We start from the raw sequence: 19,328 nt of genomic DNA, 5'->3' as shown, positions 1-19,328 counted from the left end.
AGAGTTAAAAAAAAGATATAAATTTAATGAAGAAATTACGGTAGATAAATACAAAAAAAGGGTAGATGTGGGCTGGAGGGGGTAATGCAGGGCCTTTGAGATTCCCCTCCAAAAATGAAAAATAAAAAATAATATTAAAATAGGATAAATTCAAGATAAATAAAATAAAGAAAGAAATAAAATGTGCAAAAAATAAAATGTCAATTTTGAATCCCCAGATGGTGCATATAATGTCCTATAGATCAAAGTTTATGGATATGCATAGACATTCAGGTGCAAAAACACAGATATACGGTGTAATATGAGGCACAGTATTATGTTCCGTCCTGTAAAAAATACCGTTCCAAAACGTACATTATATGTACAATAAATAAGTGCAGAAGGTATGTGTCATGTGTAGCACTCCTGCCGCACACGCTGGCCATGAGTGCATGGCCCCGTCTCCTGCTGCCGCCGGCGGGGCTGGAATTCACATTGCGGGATGCGCCCGCATGCAAATCCCAGACTGTCACTCACCACCTGCTTCTCCTGCACTCCCCTCGGCTTCTGTGCTCTGGAGCGTGTCCCCATCCCTTAGGGCACGCGTGCCGGAACTCTGAAATTTAAAGGGCCAGTGCACCCATTAATTAAGTAACCTCTGTGCTCACTTAATAAATTCTTCCACCTCCCACACTTCCCTGACAGATCTTTGTTGCCATAGTGCCTGAGAGAAAGCATTCCAGTGTATTGCCTTGCGGTGTATCATACCCCTTGCTCCGTGACCTGACCTTGCTCCTTTACCGCCTGCCTACTGACCCCTTGCTACTTTCCTGACTACGCTACTGTGTTGCCTGCCATGACCTTCTGCTATTCCTACCACGAGTTGCCATATCCTACCTGTGCCTCGCATTCCTCAGACGCCTGTGTGGTCGAGCCGTGCCAGGGGTAGCGACCTGGGTGCTGCCTGCCGCAGCAATTCCATACCGCTTTGCGGCGGGCTCTGGTGAAAACCAGCGGCACCTTAGACTCCACTCCCTTGTATGCTCCGTGTCATCTGCCACACAGGTCCAGCGGATCCACATCCACCGGTGTTCCTGTCTGCGGAAACGTGAGTGTTACAGTAAGATCTGGCCATGGATGCCGCTGAGGTACCCCTCGCAGATCTTCCCTCTGTTGTGGTACATCAGTCTCGCCAGTTGGCTCGACAGGCGCAGCAGCTTACCCAACTATCTGCTATGAAGCAACAGCTATTGACTATGCAGCAACAACAGCAGCAGCAACCGCAACCTGTCCCACTCCCTCCACCAGTTACTGCAGTGTCTTCTGGCTCCCAGCTATGTCTGCCTTTACCTTCCAAGTAAGATGGTGATTCCAAGTTATGCAGAGGCTTCATTACACAGTGCTCCATGCACTTGGAGCTCATATCTGAACAGTTTCCGATGGAACATGCTTAGGTGGCCTTTGTCATTAGCCTACTGTAAGGAAATGCCCTGGCCTGGGCTACACCCCCTTGGGACCACAGTGATCCGGTATCCTCCAACTTGTTGGCTTTCTTGGCAGAATTACACGTTGTCTTCAAGGAACTTGCAAGTGCCTCTTGTGCTGAAACAGCTTTGCTGAACCTCAGTCAAGGGAATTCTTCCGTTGGTGACTACGCGGTTCAATTCCGCACTCTAGCCTCAGAACTAGTATGGAATGATGAGGCCTTGTTTGCCACATTCATAAAAGGACTGTCAAGCAGGATTAAAGATGCACCCGGAGCACCTGATCCTCTGTCTTCTTTGACTGAAATTATCCACTTGGACACATGTATTGATGTGCGTTTGCAAGATGGCTCATTTCATTCCCCTGCCTGGTCTTCCTTCTGCCCCCCAGCTGGCGAAGTACTTCTTGCTGCATATCTTTCGCTTACATGGTATTCCTTTAGCATATCTCTTTCAGATTGCGAAGTGCAGTTTGTCTCTAAGTTCTGGCGAGCCCTATGTACCCGTCTGAACAAATCAATCTGGATTTCTCCTCGGCCTACCACCCTCAGTCCAACGGTGAGGTGGAGAGGGTTAATCAAATTCTCGAGACTTATCTTCGGCATTTTATTTCTGCTCGCTAAAATGATTGAGTTGACCTCCTCCCCTGTGTAGAATTCTCATATAATGATAAGGATTCCGAGTCCACGAGGTAATCTCCCTTCTTTGTTGTCTACGGACTCCATCCCCGTTCTCCTCTTCCACTCCCTGTTTCCTCCGGTGTCCCTGCTGTTGATGAGCTGGTCCGTGACTTCTCCACCATCTGGCAACAAACTCGTCAGACGTTATCTCAGGCTTCCTCACGCATAAAGGCGCAAGCTGATAAGAGTAGAAGACCTCCTCCATTCTTCTCTCCTGGTGACATGGTGTGGCTTTCCTCCAAGTACATCCACTTCAAGATTCCCTGCTATAAGCTTGGTTCTCGCTACCATGGTCCCTTTCAGGTTCTGCAAAAATTAATCCTGTCTCCTACAAACTCCATCTACCTGCTACATATTATACGTATTCCCAATTCCTTCTACCTCTCACTCCTCAAGCCTCTTGTCATTGACCGGTTTTCTCAAAAGAATCTTGTCCCCACGTCTGTCTCCGGCTCTTCCGACATCTACAAGGTTAAACAGATTCTGGCCACAAAGACCATGAGAGGTAAACAATTTTGTCTGGTTGACTGGGAGGGTTACGGTCCTGAGGAGAGATCTTGGGAGCCAGAGGAGAATATTCTGGACCGTGACCTTCTCAGGAGTTTTCTGAACCGTAAAAAGAGAGGCAGACCAAAGGGGGGGGGGGGGTACTGTCATGTTTAGCGCTCTGGCCGCACATGCTGGCCATGAGCTCATGGCCCCGTCGCCTGCTGCTGCTGGCGAGGCCAGGATTCCCATTGCGGGATGCGCCCGCATGCGAATCCCAGCCTTTCACTCACCACCTGTTCCTCCTGCACTCCCCTTGCCTTCTGTCTTTTTGAAATTTAAAGGGCCAGTGTGCCCATTAATTAACACCTGTGCTCACTTAATAAATTCTTCCACCTCCCACACTTCCCTGCCGGATCTTTGTTGCCCTAGTGCCTGAGAGAAAGCGTTCCAGTGTTTTGCTCGACTGTGTATCATACCCCTTGCTTCGTGACTTGACCTTGCTCCTTTGCCGCCTGCCTACTGACCACTTGCTAAGTTCCTGACTACGCTACTGTGCTGCCTGCCCTGACCTTCTGCTATCCTGACCATGAGTTGCCGTATCCTACCTGTGCCTCACATTCCTCAGCCACCTGTGTGGTCGAGCCATGCCAGGGGTAGCGACCTGGGTGCCGCCTGCCGCAGCAAGTCCATCCCGCTTTGCGGTGGGCTCTGTTGAATACCAGCGGCACCTTAGACTCCGCTGCCTTGCACGGTCCATGTCATCTGCCACACAGGTCCAGCAGATCGACATCCACCAGTGTTCCTGTCTGATGAAACGTGAGTGTTACAGTATGTATCCTGTAGAAGAAAGGCACAGCAATATGGTGTTCAGGTAAATCCCCAGGATTATACCATAGATCACCAACTGCCCTTTAGAGCCTGATACGGACTACCTATCAACACAGAGATTGACATCACTGGCCAGCATTCAAACTTAGCGCTTTTTCTTTTCTCCTGAGCGTGCTAAGCACCACTCTGCCTCACACAGGATCAGAGCCGGACCAACTAGGACACCGAACCCACTCCCCGCTGCGAATACGCTCCTGCTCCCATGCACTCACTGGGTGAGACGGTCTGTCTGACAAGCAGCCGCTCCGCACAGCTGGAAGTGCCAGCAGCAGTGCGAGCAAAGAAGACATCGCACTAGGCTGTTGCCCAGCTGGACAGGGTGAGAGGGACATAGTCCCACCGCTATTTCTTCACAGGACCCTATGGACATAAATGCATAACAGGAACCTGCAGAATATCTTTTTACCTACAGGACTGTACACATTGAGACACCATATTGCTGTGCCTTTCTTTCACAGGATACATACCTTCTGCACTTATTTATCGTACATGTAACGTACGTTTTGGGACAGTATTTTTTACAGGACCAGCGCAGCTACATAATACTGTACCTCATATTACACCATATATCTGTGTTGACAGTTTTTGCTCCTGAATGTCTATGCATATCTATGAACTTTGATCTATAGGACATTGTTACGCCGAGCGCTCCGGGTCCCCGCTCCTCCCCGGAGCGCTCGCTACACTTCCCTCACTGCAGCGCCCCGGTCGGTTCCACGGACCCGGGGCGCTGCGTTACCACCTCCGGCCGGGATGCGATTCGCGATGCGGGTAGCGCCCGCTCGCGATGCGCACCCCGGCTCCCGTACCTGACTCGCTCCCCGTCAGTTCTGTCCCGGCGCGCGCGGCCCCGCTCCCTAGGGCGCGCGCGCGCCGGGTCTTTGCGATTTAAAGGGCCACTGCACCGCTGATTGGTGCAGTGGTTCCAATTAGTGTTTACACCTGTGCACTTCCCTATATCACCTCACTTCCCCTTCACTCCCTCGCCGGATCTTGTTGCCCTAGTGCCAGTGAAAGCGTTCCTTGTGTGTTCCTTGCCTGTGATTCCAGACCTTCTGCCGTTGCCCCTGACTACGATCCTTGCTGCCTGCCCCGACCTTCTGCTACGTCCGACCTTGCTTCTGTCTACTCCCTTGTACCGCGCCTATCTTCAGCAGCCAGAGAGGTTGAGCCGTTGCTAGGGGATACGACCTGGTCACTACCGCCGCAGCAAGACCATCCCGCTTTGCGGCGGGCTCTGGTGAAAACCAGTAGTGACTTAGAACCGATCCTCTAGCACGGTCCACGCCAATCCCTCTCTGGCACAGAGGATCCACCACCTGCCAGCCGGCATCGTGACAGTAGATCCGGCCATGGATCCCGCTGAAGTTCCTCTGCCAGTTGTCGCTGACCTCACCACGGTGGTCGCCCAGCAGTCACAACAGATTGCGCAACAAGGCCAACAGCTGTCTCAACTGACTGTTATGCTACAACAGTTACTACCACAGCTCCAGCAATCATCTCCTCCGCCAGCTCCTGTACCTCCGCCGCAGCGAGTGGCCGCTTCTGGAATACGACTATCCTTGCCGGATAAATTTGATGGGGACTCTAAGTTTTGCCGTGGCTTTCTTTCCCAATGTTCATTACACTTGGAGATGATGTCGGACCAGTTCCCCACTGAAAGGTCTAAGGTGGCTTTCGTAGTCAGCCTGCTGTCTGGAAAAGCCCTGGCTTGGGCCACACCGCTCTGGGACCGCAATGACCCCGTCACTGCCTCTGTACACTCCTTCTTCTCGGAAATTCGAAGTGTCTTTGAGGAACCTGCCCGAGCCTCTTCTGCTGAGACTGCCCTGTTGAACCTGGTCCAGGGTAATTCTTCCGTTGGCGAGTATGCCGTACAGTTCCGTACCCTTGCTTCAGAATTATCCTGGAATAATGAGGCACTCTGCGCGACCTTTAAAAAAGGCCTATCCAGCAACATTAAAGATGTTCTGGCCGCACGAGAAATCCCTGCTAACCTACATGAACTCATCCATCTTGCCACTCGCATTGACATGCGTTTTTCCGAACGGCGTCAGGAGCTCCGCCAGGATATGGACTCTGTTCGCACGAGGCGTTTCTTCTCCCCGGCTCCTCTCTCCTCTGGGCCCCTGCAACCTGTTCCTGTGCCTCCCGCCGTGGAGGCTATGCAGGTCGACCGGTCTCGCCTGACACCCCAAGAGAGGACACGACGCCGCATGGAGAATCTCTGCCTGTACTGTGCTAGTACCGAACACTTCCTGAAGGATTGTCCTATCCGTCCTCCCCGCCTGGAAAGACGTCCGCTGACTCCGCACAAAGGTGAAACAGTCCTTGATGTCTACTCTGCTTCTCCACGTCTTACTGTGCCTGTGCGGATGTCTGCCTCTGCCTTCTCCTTCTCTGCTGTGGCCTTCTTGGACTCTGGATCTGCAGGAAATTTTATCTTGGCCTCTCTCGTCAACAGGTTCAACATCCCAGTGACCAGTCTCGCCAGACCCCTCTACATCAATTGTGTAAACAATGAAAGATTGGACTGTACTATACGTTTCCGCACGGAGCCCCTTCTAATGTGCATCGGATCTCATCACGAGAGGATTGAACTGTTGGTCCTCCCCAATTGCACTTCTGAAATCCTTCTTGGACTTCCCTGGCTTCAACTCCATTCCCCAATCCTGGATTGGTCCACTGGGGAGATCAAGAGTTGGGGGCCCTCTTGTTCCAAGGACTGCTTAAAACCGGTTCCCAGTAAACCTTGCCGTGTCCCTGTGCTTCCTCATGTAACCGGTCTCCCTAAGGCCTATATGGACTTTGCGGACGTTTTTTGCAAAAAACAAGCTGAGACTCTACCTCCTCACAGGCCTTATGATTGTCCCATTGACCTCCTCCCGGGCACTACTCCACCCCGGGGCAGAATCTATCCTCTGTCCGTCCCAGAGACTCTTGCCATGTCTGAATACGTCCAAGAAAATTTAAAAAAGGGCTTTATCCGTAAATCCTCCTCTCCTGCCGGAGCCGGATTTTTCTTTGTGTCCAAAAAAGATGGCTCTCTACGTCCTTGCATTGACTACCGCGGTCTTAATAAAATCACGGTTAAGAACCGCTACCCCCTACCCCTCATCTCTGAACTCTTTGATCGTCTCCAAGGTGCCCATATTTTTACCAAACTGGACTTAAGAGGTGCTTATAATCTCATCCGCATCAGAGAGGGGGATGAATGGAAAACGGCATTTAACACCAGAGATGGACACTTTGAGTATCTGGTCATGCCCTTTGGTCTATGCAACGCCCCTGCCGTCTTCCAAGACTTTGTTAATGAAATTTTTCGTGATCTCCTATACTCCTGTGTTGTTGTATATCTGGACGATATCCTGATTTTTTCTGCCAATCTTGAAGAACACCGCCAGCATGTCCGTATGGTTCTTCAGAGACTTCGTGATAATCAACTCTATGCCAAAATAGAGAAATGTCTGTTTGAATGCCAATCTCTTCCTTTTCTAGGATACTTGGTCTCTGGCCAGGGACTACAAATGGACCCAGATAAACTCTCTGCCGTCTTAGATTGGCCACGCCCCTCCGGACTCCGTGCCATCCAACGTTTTTTGGGGTTCGCCAATTATTACAGGCAATTTATTCCACATTTTTCTACCATTGTGGCTCCTATTGTGGCTTTAACAAAAAAAAATGCCGATCCCAAGTCTTGGCCTCCTCAAGCGGAAGACGCCTTTAAACGACTCAAGTCTGCCTTTTCTTCGGCTCCCGTGCTCTCCAGACCTGACCCATCTAAACCCTTCCTATTGGAGGTTGATGCCTCCTCAGTGGGAGCTGGAGCTGTCCTTCTACAAAAAAACTCTTCCGGGCATGCTGTTACTTGTGGTTTTTTTTCCAGGACCTTCTCTCCGGCGGAGAGGAACTACTCCATCGGGGATCGAGAGCTTCTAGCCATTAAATTAGCACTTGAGGAATGGAGGCATCTGCTGGAGGGATCAAGATTTCCAGTTATTATTTACACCGATCACAAGAACCTCTCCTACCTCCAGTCTGCCCAACGGCTGAATCCTCGTCAGGCCAGGTGGTCTCTGTTCTTTGCCCGATTTAATTTTGAAATTCACTTTCGGCCTGCTGATAAGAACATTAGGGCCGATGCTCTCTCTCGTTCCTCAGATGCCTCTGAAATTGAACTCTCTCCTCAACACATCATTCCTCCTGACTGCCTGATTTCCACTTCTCCAGCCTCCATCAGGCAAACTCCTCCAGGAAAGACCTTTGTTTCTCCACGCCAACGCCTTGGGATCCTCAAATGGGGTCACTCCTCCCATCTCGCAGGTCATGCGGGCATTAAGAAATCTGTGCAACTCATCTCTCGCTTCTATTGGTGGCCGACTCTAGAGACTGATGTGGTGGACTTTGTGCGAGCCTGCACTATCTGTGCCCGGGATAAGACTCCTCGCCAGAAGCCCGCTGGTTTTCTTCATCCTCTACCTGTCCCCGAACAACCTTGGTCTCTGATTGGTATGGATTTTATTACTGACTTACCCCCATCCCATGGCAACACTGTTATTTGGGTGGTCGTTGATCGATTCTCCAAAATGGCACATTTCATCCCTCTTCCTGGTCTTCCTTCAGCGCCTCAGTTGGCTAAACAATTTTTTGTACACATTTTTCGTCTTCACGGGTTGCCTACACAGATCGTCTCGGATAGAGGCGTCCAATTTGTGTCTAAATTCTGGAGGGCTCTCTGTAAACAACTCAAGATTAAATTAAATTTTTCTTCTGCATACCATCCTCAATCCAATGGACAAGTAGAGAGAATTAACCAGATCTTGGGTGACTATTTACGACATTTTGTTTCCTCCCGCCAGGATGACTGGGCAGATCTTCTACCTTGGGCCGAATTCTCGTATAATTTCAGAATCTCTGAATCTTCCTCCAAATCTCCGTTTTTCGTGGTGTACGGCCGTCACCCTCTTCCCCCCCTCCCTACCCCCTTGCCCTCTGGTCTGCCCGCTGTGGATGAAATTTCTCGTGATCTTTCCACCATATGGAAAGAGACCCAAAATTCTCTCTTACAGGCTTCTTCTCGCATGAAGAGATTCGCAGATAAGAAAAGAAGAGCTCCTCCCATTTTTTCCCCTGGAGACAAGGTATGGCTCTCCGCTAAATATGTCCGTTTCCGTGTCCCGAGCTATAAGTTGGGACCACGCTATCTTGGTCCTTTTAAAGTTTTGTGTCAAATTAATCCTGTCTCTTACAAACTTCTTCTTCCTCCTTCTCTTCGTATCCCTAATGCCTTTCACGTCTCTCTTCTTAAACCTCTCATCCTCAACCGTTTTTCTCCTAAATCTGTTCCTCCCACTCCTGTTTCCGGCTCCTCGGACATCTTCTCTGTCAAAGAGATCTTGGCCTCTAAAAAGGTCAGGGGAAGAACTTTTTTTTTAGTGGATTGGGAGGGTTGTGGTCCAGAAGAGAGATCCTGGGAACCTGAGGACAATATCCTGGACAAAAGTCTGATCCTCAGGTTCTCAGGCCCCAAGAAGAGGGGGAGACCCAAGGGGGGGGGTACTGTTACGCCGAGCGCTCCGGGTCCCCGCTCCTCCCCGGAGCGCTCGCTACACTTCCCTCACTGCAGCGCCCCGGTCGGTTCCACGGACCCGGGGCGCTGCGTTACCACCTCCGGCCGGGATGCGATTCGCGATGCGGGTAGCGCCCGCTCGCGATGCGCACCCCGGCTCCCGTACCTGACTCGCTCCCCGTCAGTTCTGTCCCGGCGCGCGCGGCCCCGCTCCCTAGGGCGCGCGCGCGCCGGGTCTTTGCGATTTAAAGGGCCACTGCACCGCTGATTGGTGCAGTGGTTCCAATTAGTGTTTACACCTGTGCACTTCCCTATATCACCTCACTTCCCCTTCACTCCCTCGCCGGATCTTGTTGCCCTAGTGCCAGTGAAAGCGTTCCTTGTGTGTTCCTTGCCTGTGATTCCAGACCTTCTGCCGTTGCCCCTGACTACGATCCTTGCTGCCTGCCCCGACCTTCTGCTACGTCCGACCTTGCTTCTGTCTACTCCCTTGTACCGCGCCTATCTTCAGCAGCCAGAGAGGTTGAGCCGTTGCTAGGGGATACGACCTGGTCACTACCGCCGCAGCAAGACCATCCCGCTTTGCGGCGGGCTCTGGTGAAAACCAGTAGTGACTTAGAACCGATCCTCTAGCACGGTCCACGCCAATCCCTCTCTGGCACAGAGGATCCACCACCTGCCAGCCGGCATCGTGACAGACATTATATGCACCATCTGGGGATTCAGAATTGACGTTTTATTTTTTGCACATTTTCTTTCTTTCTTTAATTTACCGTATTTATCGGGGTATACCACGCACCGGCCTATAACACGCACCCTCATTTTACCAAGGATATTTGGGTAAAAAAAGTTTTTTACCCAAATATCCATGGTAAAATTAGGGTGCGTGTGTGCGCGTGTATACCCCGATATACCCCCAGGAAAGGCAGGGGGAGAGAGGCCGTCGCTGCCCGCTTCTCTCCCCCTGCCTTCCCTGGGGTCTAGAGCCCTGCTGCCGGCCCTTCTCTCCCCCTGGCTATCGGCGCCGCTGCCCGTTCTTTCCCCCTGACTATAGGTACCCGCGCCCTATTGCCGGCGCCGATAGCCAGGGGGAGAGAAGCGGCGCTGACAGCCAGGGGGAGAGAAGGGGCCGCGGCACCCATTGCCGGCGCCACTGCCCCGCATGACGTCAGTGCGCCGCGCTGTGCAGCGCATAGCAACGACGTCGGGGACGCACGCCGGAGGCCTGCAGCAGCGCGGACCGGACCCAGGTAATTATGCCACCGGGGATGGAGGGAGGCAACGGGGCAGTGGCGCCGGCAATGGGTGCCGCTGCCCCTTCTCTCCCCCTGGCTGTCAGCGCCGCTTCTCTCCCCCTGGCTATCGGCGCCGGCAGTGGGGCGCCGGCACCGATAGTCAGGGGGACAGAACGGGCAGCGGCGCTGATAGCCAGGGGGAGAGAAGGGCCGGCCGCAGGGCTCTAGATCCCAGGGAAGGCAGGGAGAGAGAAGCGGGCAGCGACGGCCTCTCTTCCTTTCCTGGGGGTGTATCGGCGTATAACACGCACATAGACTTTAGGCTAAAAATTTTAGCCTAAAAAGTGCGTGTTATACGCCAATAAATACGGTATCTATATTGAATGTATCCTATTTTTATAATAGTCTCTGTGTTACCCCCTCTAGCCCACATCTACCCTTTTTGTATTTATCTCATCTCTTTATTAAATTCATATATTTTTTTACTCTATGGTCTAATCTCTCTTTTTGTTCCCCTCCATTATCTGATTCCTTCCTCTCCCAATTTCCCCTCTCCTCTCCCTCCTCCTCTATCCCCCGCCCCCCACCTCTCACTAGATCACTTGAGGACTGTTACCTTGTTTTTTCACACTTCATTTTTTTAGCCAAGCTCCTTGGGTATTAGGTGCTATACAGTTAACTTTTGTTATCTAATTTTCTACCTAGTCGAGCTGCCCAATCCCCCTGTTAAACAATGTATTCAGTTGAGGTTATTAGAACTGGCCACAGTAATAAGGTAATATATAAAAAAAAAAAAATGCTACAGTATTACATGGGCATTTATACACTATATAAACAATTTCTTCATAAGTCCATGGATATGAAAATATAATTGGTGCTGCCGGGCACTCGCTGCCACAGAGAAAATACATTTAGCTCTGTATCAGCCATAACTTCATGCTGCGATTATGTTATGTTACTGAAGCTATTGTTATCATTTTATCATTTCTGCAAAATTTCAGACCAGTTATAAAAACTTTTCTATAACCTTATCTCTACCCGGAGTTTTAATGTTCCTGTTTAGGCCAACAATGTTTCTGAAGTATTTAAAATTTAAATTTTTAAAACTGTAATAGAAACTTCATTTTATAAATGGAACACTTTTACCTTTGCAATTTTTCAAATGCTTATGTCTTTGCATTTGGATTCTCATACAGTATTTTGGTTCGTTATTGTACCGACATTGGTAGTGGATCCCACACACAGAAAAAGGTGCAAATAGTTTTTCTTTGTGTCGATTCCACTCCTAGTTTTGGTAAAACTATTGATCGAAATAAGGCCCAAAGTACTGGGTGTGATTCCAAATTCTCCTCTGCCATGTAAGACGACAATGTTATAATGTGGTGGGGGGGGTTATAGATTTTGCCTTTGAGCTCCAAATTGCACAACCAGCTCTAGCTAAATCTAGTTACAGGTATCATGCTTGAAAATAGACACCATTATTTAGTATCTCTACCATTAAAAGGAATCTGTCAGCACTCAGGAATCATCGGCGCTCTCATAGAAATGAATAGAGGGTGTTCCGTCTACCAGTAGACAACACGTGCTCCTCTCTGCAAAAGCCGGGGTCCCGGAGATCAGCTATGGTCAGAGATCAGTTATGGATTGAGGATAAGTTTACTTTTGCCAAAGTTCTCCTTCAAGAATTTGGTTCATTGACCGAATCCATCCTGTTTTGGTATGAGAGAACGTAATATAAATGTTTAGATAATACAAATAGTTTTTTTTAAGTAAAATAAATATGATAGCAAGATGAAGTAGACTCAGCAGATGTTACCATATATAACGTGTAGCAACGTGTTATATATGGTAAAATAATTTTCTTCACCATCCTCGGGAGACATTTCTGTCGGCAGGGATGGTGAGGATATGAAGTTAGAAAGTTTACCTTTCCATCCCCATAAGTAGTCCCCTGCCCTAGTCCTGTCTTCTCCTGATATGAGCATGACTGACTGTCCAGCCTTGGCCCACGTCAATGCTCTGCTCAGACTGTTTAGGATGCAGTGTAGTGACTAGGGCTGTCAATCACACTGAGGGGGTGTGATTATAGCCAGAGAAGATGGAACTAGGTGACTACAGCTCTCCGTCCAGGGGACTACTTACAGGGCTGGTGGGGTAGATTTTCTAACTTCATATGCTCGCCATCCCAGTGGACAGCAACATCTCCAGGGGATGGTGAGGAAGAAGATTTTACAATACATAACCTGTTGCCACGCGTTATATATGGTAGAATCTGATGGCAGGTTCCTTTAACTTCTTTTTTTTCCCTCTACTCATTTGGGTCAGTTGGGTGGGTTTCAGTGGGTGGGATGGGGCAATTTTGAGCTTGGTGGTTACAATATAATGTTTTTATAAATGTTATGCTTTATGTAGAAAATGTAAAGATGAAATGAAACCTAGAACTAAAACATATCAATGAACTCTGACCCAAGTTACATAAAAAAAAAAAGGAAAATAAATAAATAAAATAATAAGTAAACTATACCTTTCCCGGGAGCTGATAGTGGCTCCCTAAATTTCCTTAAAATTTTTTAGCCAATTGTAAAGAAGTCGGTATACTGACACACCTCATTACTAGCCCTCCCAGTCCCTCCTTGATTGATATTAAAGGCCCTGTATGTCAGTCAAGGATCGGCTGGGAGGTGAAAGTGACAAGGAAGTGTTCCAGGCTGTGGCACTTGAGCAGATCGGCTCTGCCTCCTTGACACCTGGCAACCACCATTAGCTTTAGGAAAGGTACAGTTTGCTATCCAATGGCTCACAACTATCCAACAGTGTCTGCAGCTTTTAGCAAAGTGGATAGCCTACTTTTCAAAGGTAGTCTTCCTGCCAACTAGTTTGCTGCAAGGGTGCCCTGGTCCTAAATTCCAAGAAGTCAGATGGTATGGCCACTGCCCACATATATGATGTTGCATGTTGCCTATTTAAGTTAATAGCTACCCAGAAAATGGCCTGCTCTCTCCAGCAGCCTTACCCTCCTGGCTGATGTGGAGACACATCCCCTCTTTGTTACTATGTTACTATGTATGAGTCTCTGCATCCCTCACAACAAGTCAGTCTTAAATTGTTTAATAATTCATCTTAATAGTCTATTCACGCGTACAGTATTCTGTGTAGATTTGACGCGCAGATTTCAATGAAAACTGAACACAGCTTGAAATCCTGCGCAACAAATCTGCGCAGAATACTTTATATGTGAATAGACCCTAAAAAGGGGTTATTCAGGAATACAAAAACACAACTACTTTTTTTCACTGTCTGTCTCCAAGTTGGGTGTGGTTCTGCAGCTCAGTTCCATTGAAATGAATGGAGCCATGTTATAAAACCACACCCAACCTGGAGACAGACGTGGAGCTGTTTTTGAAAGAAATTAGCTGAGTTTTTCTATTCCTGGATAACCCCATTAAGGCTAAAATTGCACTATTACAGACAGTAGACAATAGGACAATAAAGCATTAATTTTATGAAGAAATTTTTTTTTTCTATCCTCACATTTTCAGCATATTGAGATAACATTATCATACCACGAGAGCAATCATTTAAATATTTTTATGAATAATAGGACCTTATAAAATTAAAATGTATCTTTCTTTATCCTAAGGTTCCGTATAGGCTTTAAGCATGTTTTTCGATGGTGCCCGTTCATCCGTGCGGGTGAGTATGAGGGTCTGGAAATGAAATCTACGCGCTACCTTCAAACTCAGAGCAGCATGTACAAAATCAGTCGTATTGAAACCACCGTGTCATCCGTCCTAAGTGCCAACGACGAGGAAGCAGAAGATAATGGGAAGAGCAACAAACGTCTGTCATTGGACCTCACTTCCAATGGTTCTTCTCGCAGTGTCTGTAAGACCATGTCTGACTCATCCAGCTTCTACTCCAATAATTTATCATAAGTTATGTCCCACCAACACCAGGATAACCTTAGGTGTTCATTCCGTGGTTCGAAACTCTGCTAGGCTGCTTCACCCTTACTATGGGGTATTACCATTTTCTATCCATCTTTGTCCTGGCTACAAGTGAAATCGATTTTGTTTACAATTTCAGGGTCTTTTCTGTTCATTTTGTTACTGAGAGATGTTTACATGCTGAGAAGTTTTCTGTCTACAGATACTTTTTTTTAGTTTTTTGCAAACATCCAAAACCGTGAAGGAATATTCCCATCTCCTAAAGGGATGGCATATAGCTAGGATTACCATTTTTGATTGGTGGGGGTCAACCTCTGTGACCCCTGTCAACAATGAGAAAGAAGGGGGTGCAGTATCAGAATTGTTTGACTCCTGTACAGCATCCCTTGGCCAACCGGCTGTGTAGAGAAATGTTGAACAGCCCCATTCAAGTAAATGGAACCCAGCTGTACACTGGACTGCCAGGTCACTAAGAGTGCCTCTGTGAAGGGAAAAACTTTATTCTCATGATCAGTGATTATAAAGTGATGGCATATCCCCCCCACTGATTATAAAGTGATGGCATATCATATCTATATACCAACACTTTATGAGATGGGGAAACCCCTTTAAGGTCTAGAAGATACTCACAGCCAATTGTTAACTATTTACATTTCCATAGACCTCTATTACAAAATCCCAACAAAAAATCTATAAATCCTAATATTTGCACCTCAGGGAGTGATCAGTGTTATTTCAATACAATATCCCCAGATCTCATAGCTGGGAATACCTTATTTATTTTACATTTGGTAGTTAACTTATTAGTGCTCTCAACAAGTATCCAAATATTGTAAAGCGGAAGCAAAACCTAAGAAGGGGAAAGGCATTTAACAAATCGGCCTCCAAATGTAAAACTTGTGTAAACTGAAAATGCAGGGGATATGTTTGACCTCCAAAGACTTAACCGGAGACCCACAATGATGAGATCATGGGGTTTCTTCTAGAATGCTTTTAGATTGTCTGTGACACTGTAGGTCACATATAATAAAGATCATCTGAAGGAAGTTAAACCATGAACCAACCATTCCATACGGTCAGAGACGTCCCTTTTACAAATTTATTTTATGTCTCTTCAAAAATTCAGGGCATGATAAAGTCAACACAGTCAACAATTTTCAGCCAGAATATAGAATTTCCTGCCCCTATACCAAGCTTAGGTTAGATGTACATTGGGTTCTGAGAATGGAAAAATCTTTTAGGGGTGCCTTCATGGTGACCATCAAGTTTGAAATCACTTTCTTATGTACCTTTACTGTTGCTGTTTGTCATACAGAAGCCATAAGAAAAACTTTTTATGACCTTTTTTTTTAGCAACACCTACATGGCAGACAGTAGTGTTGAGCGGCATAGGCCATATTCGAATTCGCGAATATTCGCGAATATATGGACGAATATTCGTCATATATTCACGAATATTCGCATATTCGTCATACTCTCGTTTTATTTTCGCGCACGCAAAAATTCGCGCATGCGAAAATTAACATGTGTGTAAATTCGCATATGCGAAAATTAACATATACTAATTTTCGCATATGTGAATTTCGCATATGCGAATTTTTCGTACGGCAGTCTCACACAGTAGTATTACAGCCTTCTTTACACCACACAACCTGGAAGCAGAGAGGGGTGATCACTGTGATGTGTACTGTGAAGAAAAAAAAAAAAAACGAATATTCGTAATTACGAATATATAGCGCTATATTCGCGAAATTCGTGAATTCGCGAATATGCGATATTCGCGAATAATATTCGAATTGCGAATATTCGCGAGCAACACTAGCAGACAGCATAAAACATAATTTTATGCTTCACAGGTTTGGAAGTTTGATCCAAAATGTTCCAAATGTCAGCTAAAGTGCAGACCATGCCAAGCTACCTATGTGCCAAATTCTATAAATATTTCTGTTGAATGACTTGTTGGGATCATTCGTCTGTAGTGACATTAGTGGGGTCAGCACAAGGTGTATATAAACAGCGCTTAGTGACTGATGTTACACACTGTCTAAACAAGCAGTTCAGTCCAGATATGAATCACTGCCTCCGCGTAAAAACACTTCATTTTACAGATAGGTAGAAATCCATTCATCTTAAAAGTCAGTTTACAATGAGATGGGAAAAGCTCAAACCATAAAATTAAACACAATTGAACTCTTTATATAATTTAATTTGATTGTTTACTGTCCTGTTTAATTTGTGGCATAATATTTATTTCATCGGAACAGACTATAGTGACACCTACAGTTTCTAAGAGGTACTACACTTCTTTAAATAAAATGTTTCCATGTTTGTGCATACCTTGTAATAATGGAGCTTAGACAGCAGCAGAAGTCAATTGGAAAAGAACAGACTAAGAGCTCAATAAGTTCATCCTGAACTGACTTTATACACCTCTGTATAAAGGTAAGGTAGATAATATAAACCTGAACAAAAAAGTAAGTTTGCTTAGTGACAAAATAGAATTTCAATACAAACAAAGTGCGTATTTATTTAAGTTTTTACTTTAATAAAAAGCCTTGTCCCTACATCTAAGAGCATAAGTGTTGTTGGCACCTAAATAAGAGCTGTATCAACATACAAGGGTGGACTGACAATAAAAGGATTAGGTTTGTTCCCAATGGCCAATGTCCAAGGCAGTGCATAGAATTGCTTCTGATTTTGCTCCAAAGGATAGTAAATTTTGGTGTTAATTTCCACTTGTTTTCCATGACCCATCGGTCAATACCTCCTTCCATTAAATTACTAACAATGCATTGCTTACCAATCGAAAAAAGTAAGTCTTTTCTAAGACCTCCAACTAGTGGTCAAAAATTTTGAAACACAACCAACTTCTTCCCAGTTGATAGCAATTATGTTTTGTTAAAACTTACAATCATTTTGGTTGAAATAGTCCACTTTTTTCATTAGTAGTTCTATTGAAAAATAGTGATAAAGGGCATCATGAATTACAAATTAAGGATTCCTTATTATCCGGAGGCCCAGATTACTTCCAGTCCTCCCCTAATAGTATTGTTTCCTGATGACAGTGTCGTTTGTTACTAAATGATGAGGTTTTTTTTTTTATTGAATACATGGGGAACCCGAAGTCCATCTCTGCGCCTTATAATACTACTATAGTATTTTGTTTCTAAAAAATAAAGGCAAGAGATTCTTTATGCATCAAGTGAGTTGTTTTTTTTTAATAAATATAAAAGTAAATATAAAAGAGTTCAATCGTATTTAATTTTATTCAACGCTTATATAAGTTTTCCAGTTTTCCATTAATGTGCAAATGAATCCATAGCTATGATAACAATGGCTTCTCTTTTATGTAAATACATGCACTATGGTAACACACAGAAAAAAAAATATCCCTTAAAGCCAGAATAAATTACAGACAACAAAGAGTATAATGTGGATCATGGGAAGAGGACATGCCAAGGGTATAGGGTACTGCTCTGTGAGTGGAATTACCAAAATCTACAAAAAAGGAAACTCACTGTAAATGCAATGGCTCTTTAAAACAAAAAAAAATTCTAATGTACAATAAACTTTGTGACATATATTTTATTTGAATTAATATATTCAATAGTAATATATTGAAGCCTGACATTTTGTATCCTGTTCTGCTGTGTCACGCTTTGGGAGGGAAGTCCAGGGAATAGGAAGCTAAGATATGGGGAGATGTTTGACAGGGTCTTCACACTGGGAAGCTGGTGGTCCAAAATGTAGTGTTTGTTTGAGGTGGCCTATCCACAGGTTGCCCTTCAGCTGTTTGGTGCCAGCACTATACTGAAAATAGAGGTAACCTGTCCATCAACTCATCAGCTATTGATGGCCAATCCTGTAGATAGGCCATCAATTTTATTTTTTCCTTTTTTTTTCCTGGGAAAATGTTTCTTTTTCTTTCAGTATCCTAAGTCATTATTCTGTTATGAAGAGTAAAGTACTGGGCAAACAACTCCCAATATCTCAGCATCTATCATTAAAGATATTTTGGGGTTTCTGGCAGATCTAAGCTTTTATATTAATACAAGTCAATGCTACTGTTAAGATTTTAAAGTGTATTGAAGAGTTACTTGACATGTATATTGTGATGGGATGTATCAGTTCTGCTTTGTGTCTCTTTTTTTTTTTTAACTCTACCTTATGTGCCAAACGCTTTGTCTTTAGAAAGAAAACATACACAAAAAAAACAGTATTTAACTCACATTCCTGCAGCTTCCATGTACTCTTAAAACCATCATGGGGAACCACAAGTATTGGTCAACGTATATTCTTCAAAGATGTATATTTTGCATTTCAAGGACACTGCCTTTTATTACGATTGTTTGCAAATGCTCCATCATCTGTGGTTCATTACGTGGTTCTATATTTCCCCCCCCCCCCCCCCCCAAAAAAAAAAAATACATATTATGTGCGAGGTGTGAAACCTATGAATCTTAAATGTTTTCAGATAATTCTAGTGTTAAACAAACATTTTAACAGGGTATTTACTGAATATGAATGTGAAAAATATGTGAATAAAACACATCTTGAGCCAGCCCTACCTTTCGTATTATGGTGCCATGGAACATATGGTGAACATTGGGGATATGTTGCATCCAGTGTCCTGTGAAGGAAAGTTCCATTTTGAAGGGATTGTATATAGTGTAGAATGAAGCCATCAGATGGTTACTGCTTTAATATTAAGTGCATATTAACCCTTCGAATTTAAGGGGATTTATTTTTTGTGTATTTTCTGCAACCTAGCACCCAGGCTTAAGATGTTGTGCAGCCTTTCTGATAAACTCAGTATATCACTGTAAGTTGTGCTCCTTGAGCTGTCATGTAGATGTGCTGTATATGAGTATGATCTGCCTTTGTTATATCTGTAAAACACTGTACATGTTTTCACTGTTGAGACAAAAGCAGTATTTTCACAAATAAACATGTTGTTTCATTACGTGGTCTGTAGTGGAGAATTGTACTGTTGTATTGTCAGGGACTAAGGTGTCCCTTGAAGGCAATCCTTGAAGTTAAAATGATCGGAATCCAAA

The 19,328-nt window shown here is 45.5% G+C and overlaps 1 protein-coding gene across 1 annotated transcript in view; it reads left to right on the top strand.

Moving 5' to 3' along the window:
* The window catches only part of TACR1 (tachykinin receptor 1), a 276,626-nt gene extending 259,130 nt beyond the window's left edge, over positions 1-17,496 (top strand). The window contains exon 5 of the mRNA XM_056571486.1: positions 13,965-17,496. Within this exon, the coding sequence (XP_056427461.1) occupies positions 13,965-14,259 (295 nt within the window). The 3' untranslated portion in view covers positions 14,260-17,496. The remainder of the gene's footprint in view (positions 1-13,964) is intronic.
* The last annotated feature ends 1,832 nt before the right edge of the window (positions 17,497-19,328 follow it).

The sequence above is a fragment of the Hyla sarda genome, chromosome 4, assembly GCF_029499605.1.
Source record: "Hyla sarda isolate aHylSar1 chromosome 4, aHylSar1.hap1, whole genome shotgun sequence".
NCBI classification, from domain to species: domain Eukaryota; kingdom Metazoa; phylum Chordata; class Amphibia; order Anura; family Hylidae; genus Hyla; species Hyla sarda.
Note: the sequence above shows the minus strand (reverse complement) of the source record. Positions and strands in the feature narration are given on the sequence as shown.